Source organism: Momordica charantia (genome assembly GCF_013281855.1).
Source record: "Momordica charantia cultivar OHB3-1 chromosome 6 unlocalized genomic scaffold, Mcharantia_2.0 BLBB01000006.1, whole genome shotgun sequence".
NCBI lineage: Eukaryota > Viridiplantae > Streptophyta > Magnoliopsida > Cucurbitales > Cucurbitaceae > Momordica > Momordica charantia.
Window position 1 is genome coordinate 5,181,502 of NW_028275164.1, and position 5,177 is coordinate 5,186,678.

The following is a 5,177-nucleotide window of genomic DNA, read 5'->3' on the forward strand; positions in this document are numbered from 1 at the left end:
GGAGCTTTGAACTTCGGAGGGATCGGTGCTTCCAAAACGTCCGAGGTGAAGGGCGATTCTCCCAAGTCGCCATCGTTCAGTGGACCTTCTTTCTGCTCACATTTGGCCTTTAAAGCCTCCACCTGAGCGTCAAGCTTGCCCCTCAGCTGGTCGAACTCTGCCCTTGTGATCACCCCTGCAGGAGTTGCTGGGTTGTGAGAGGATTCAGCCTGCTGGTTGGAGCTCCGGTGTGAGCGGGATGGTGACTGTCCTTTTCGGAGAGATGAGCCTCTCTTTCTGTTGAGATGCTCACGGAGGTCTCCCCTCCGACGAGTGTGTCCCTCGCTCTCGTTGTCTTCGGGATGTTCCTCCTCGATTGGGCCGAGGTGGGAACCCCTTTGCTCGCGTATGTCAATGCGCGTCATTCGATTTTCAGATTGGGATCCTGCGCCTGCAGCTAGTATTATCTCGTTATACATTTCCTTCATGGACCGCATTTGTGTGCGCATTGCCTCCATTTCTCTCTGGAGTGCGTCAAAGTTCTCACTTGTTAGAGTCGGGGCTGGACCCCGGGCGCCCTTCTTAGAGGTCCCACCTCAGCCACGGGTGGCCTTGGATGTCCTTGGGTGCACAGGTGGTAGGACAGGCGCGGTGATTCGTGTCGACCTGCGGAGGGGTTCTGTTGCTAGACCGTCGTGACCTTGCCCTTCTACCACTGCTGCTCCGACCTCCCTCTGGTGGGCATCGTTGGCAGCTAGAGTCCTTCGATCTGCCGTATTGGTCGAGTTTGCTGGTTGAACCATTTTCGCTCGCGTATTGGTATAAAAGGATTGGGATGACTTAGATTGTCGACCCCACAGACGACGCCAAATGTTTATGCAAGGATATGCACAACAGTGTATTTCAGATTGCAGCTCGAACTCAGCCTCCGGACCGATCTGAATACTTGGACGGACATGCACAAAAAGGTGAGCACTCCGACGATCAAGTCAGTACAGGTCGGATTCCCAGTTTAGTTCGAGGTCAGAAATCATCGTACCTGATCGTGGAGTGAAGTCCTCTACTTATGGGTGGTAGTCCCGCTAATCTCGCGACGGTTACACCCGGTAATCTCGGGACCGTTAGTTACACCCGGTAATCTTGGGACCGACGGTTACACCCGATAATCACGCCGCTGACAGTAGCTCACATCGACCCCCACCGAGCTTCCCGGTAGGTCGGACCTCGGCCAGGTTCACCTCGACCCTCATACTTAGTATCTGTCAACGCTAGTGGTGGTGATCTCGGTCGGTCCGAGCTGGGCATGACTCATGAGTCATCTTGGAGCACCAATAGGGGTCCTCCACGTGTCCAAGGTATTCTTTCCCCAAACATATATATATATATATATATATATATATATATATATTTTAATAAAGCTGTGATGACAGTGATGATTACTAAACCCAATAAAATCACTACCCACATTAGTTACAATTTCATATATTAATAAATATTGTAGTTGAATCATTTACTTGGTGTCGCATCATGTTGACAAACACACCCCAATTGATAACTCATGCACCATTAAATAATTCAAACTTACCCAAATACGCAAACTTAATAAATATTTTATTTTAATAAATACACAATACACACCAATTATTACATGATTAGTCACTAATCTACGTATTTAATTATTTTAACATTTTATTAACACCTCTCAAACGGATGATTGCTCAAGGAAGAACAATGCCAAATCGAAAAGGTCAAGGAAGAAAAAAAAGGGTAACAGTAATCTTATCTCTTAGACATCCTAACGAGTTCTTATTCCATGGAATTGGCGATTAATTTATACAATTCGGAATTAAAAACAGAGGGGATAGGCGGTTGTCGGTACCGGAACCGGCGGAGATTAGGAATCGGCGCGAGTTTTGAAGTCCGACGCGAGGCGGGATGCGATCGCCGAGTGGTACATGACATCGTGAAACGACTCCGTTTCGGTCGTCATCATCCGGAGCTGCCGCGCCTTCGCCTCCGTGAAGCAGCCGGGGGAAAATCGAGTACTCGCCGATTTCGGTTCCGGATCTGATTTTGAGCTCCCGCCGGCGAGCTCCTTGCTGCCGGAGTCGATGTAGTCGGGCTCGGAGGACCAGCCGAAGACCGGGGCCCACCAGTTCGAGGATGAGGAGGCGGCGGTTCTCCGGCGATTCTGGTCGGAGCGTCGGTCGCCGGGAGCGGCACATGCACGGATGCCGGCGGGGTGGAAAGTGAGGAGATTAGTCGCCATTTTCGAGAGAGATGATCGGAGAAAAGGAGACAAAGGGGAAATTGGGGTTGTCACGAAACCCTTTTGGGAGCGATTTTAAAGGGGAAACGGATAAGACCGGACACGTGGCTGTTTGGCGTTTAAAGACGTGTGGGGCAGACCTGTGCTTTACAGTCCACTTTTACCGGTTGTTTCGGTTACAACAAGTACAATCATATTCACATGTATCATATCCTATCCCATACATACATACATACATATCATCAACATGATAATAATTTTTTAATTAGTTTTTCAAAGGCGTGACCCGAATTTTATTTCGTGAAAGTTACATTTGTTTTTGTTTTTCTTTACTACTATATTAATTGAACGTTTTGTTTTTGTTTTTATAATTTTTTATATGGTAATATTTAGAATACAAATTATAAAATGTCAGGTTGGTATTTCAATAACTTCAAGAAGAGTAATGCCTTTATTATTAACTATGCTTATATTGTGAATATAACTAATGAGATTTAAATATTTATTAGACATTTTTTAAAAATTTATAAACTATTCAATCCCATTTAAAACTTTACTTTGCAATAAGTAGAGACCAAAATTTATCAAATTTTGTTTAAATTACAGAACAAACAAGGTACAAATTATACGTTTTAATTTTATGTTAAACTCTAAATAAAATTAAAATTTATAAACAATTTATTATTTTAACCATCAATTTTTTATAAATATGTATAAATGCACTCATGCAATAGCTAATAAATATAAGTTTAAAAATTGAGAATAGGATTGGGAGACGAAAATCAATTTTTATCATTGCCCCTATCCTAAAAAATTAAATTGGAGAAAATAAAATTTCTTACATCTTGTCTCTGGTTAAATAAAATAACGAAATACAATTTATAAAACAGTGGAACAGTTAAAAAAATGAAGACAAAAATTTAGAAAACAAAACTCGGAGCTACACATTCCTCTACTAATAAAGACTACTCAATCCGAAGCTACACATTCTTGCCCCCAAACACAAACTTCTCGATCCCAGACATCACAACACTCTCAAATCTATCGTTAAGCTTAACTACTCATATCAAAACCGCACCCAAACGTCCTCTAAAGTAATTAAAAAAAAGTAAGTAATTTTAATTTCACTCTCATTGTTTGGTAGTGAGTGAAAACAAAATTTCATGTTGGTTAGAAAATTGGTGATTCATGACATATAGACGAGACAAAATACCTATATTGGTATAAATTTTGTTGGGTGAAATTAAATGCAAACTTTCGAGGATTATGTTCAAAGGACAATACCGTACCATTGTGGATGGTAGGAGTAGACTCTCGTATTTGTCTGGGTTGCAAAATATAAGTGGTCTTTTGTTCGATTGAAGAATTATTAATGTCATGCCACCCTGCGAGGAGCGTAAACATATTTTTCCCTACAACTTTAAATACCAATTCACACATATATGATGAGTCAATATTTTATGTTTTCTTTGTTCACCATTTTTAATCACAGGTTCTATATATGGTTAATTTTGTTATTATTTTTTTCTTTTTGAAGTAAGGTTAATTTTGTTTTACACAATAGTTGTCACCCAATAATAAAAATTCAAAACCTTTTGAAAGAGAGTGACAATTCTTTATTATCAAGTTAAGAAATTGCAAGATTTGTAAATAACAATTTCTATTTATTGGAAAAAGAGGATACCAACTTTTTCAACGATAAAGTCACCGTTTTGATAATTTTGTATCTCCTACGGTACTTAAAACTCAACCAACAATTGTCGGGAATTGAATTCATTCGCTCTTAATTAGGCCTAATCCCTTTGGACCAATGAATCACCTATGATGGTTAAGTGTAACGTTTATAAATATAAATGTATATTTATGAAAAGGTTAGAAAACTCATAAAAAATATTTAAATAATCTTTATAAATAAGTTAAAAATTATCTATATTAATAATATTTTGTTAATATATTTTATTAATTTTTTTTCCAATACTATAAAAATGTTGACTTATTCCTCGTGTTGATGTTAAATATATGAATACAAATCAATTGAAACGCGAAAATGTTGATAGATACAAGACAACCATAGGTCACGTGATAGGCACGCAAGTCAGTCAAATGCTTCATATTTTAAAAGGCATAAAATGTAAAAATTATTTTCTAAAAAAAATGCAAAAATTCAAGATTTGATCTATTTATGCCATCACCGTTAGAGAAACTATCATCTGAATACCATTTCCTTATACTCTAGCTTTAAACTATGGAAGTACGCATTTTTACCTAAACTTGGGATGATGTATGTCAGTTTACTTCCAACAATATCAATTTTATTAACTTACACTTTAAATTTCAACAAACATTATAATATTCATTACAAACTTTAAAATGGGTAACCAAAATTTATGTTTGGATAGATTTTTTCCTAGAAATGTTGAAAAAAATATCCTTATATGCAACAAATGAATTATAAAACATAGATTTAGTGTAAATTTTATAGAATTTAATAAAACTAAAAACATAAATTTTTTATCTGTTCAAACAGTAGAATTGTACTATAATGGTTGATTTTGTACATTTCGACTTTCATTAAATTATAGAGTATTTAGAACTTTTTATGTTATTTTTTTAATTAGCGGATGAATTAACAAAAATAAATGGTAAAATTATTATGGTAGAAAGTATCATGTGGATGCCGTCTCACCATAACCTTCTACTATAAGAGCGACACGTGTCATAGGACGTGAATTTTTTTTCACTTTTTTAAACTTTGTGGCAGCACAGAGAGAAACAGTGAAACGGCATCTACCATAGTAACTTTGTGAAATAGAAGTGACACGTGTCGTGGAGACGTGGTTTTCCTAGAAATGTCCGTTGGCGCATGCGACAAGCACGTGAATAATTTATTGTGGATCCCACCTTCGTTACTTCTGAAGCCAGATAGCGA

At 38.1% G+C, this 5,177-nt stretch overlaps 1 protein-coding gene across 1 annotated transcript; it reads right to left on the reverse strand.

The window, feature by feature from the left end:
- Positions 1 to 1,569: 1,569 nt before the first annotated feature.
- LOC148210582 (uncharacterized) lies at positions 1,570 to 2,312 on the reverse strand. Its single transcript, XM_088125477.1, has one exon. The coding sequence runs from the start codon at positions 2,246 to 2,248 to the stop codon at positions 1,874 to 1,876; it is 375 nt and encodes a 124-aa protein (XP_087981603.1). The 5' UTR covers positions 2,249 to 2,312; the 3' UTR covers positions 1,570 to 1,873.
- Positions 2,313 to 5,177: the final 2,865 nt, after the last annotated feature.

Excerpts from the sequence above, each read along its gene's own strand:
- LOC148210582 (XM_088125477.1), bottom strand. The coding sequence starts at position 2,248 with ATGGCGACTAATCTCCTCACTTTCCACCCCGCCGGCATCCGTGCATGT.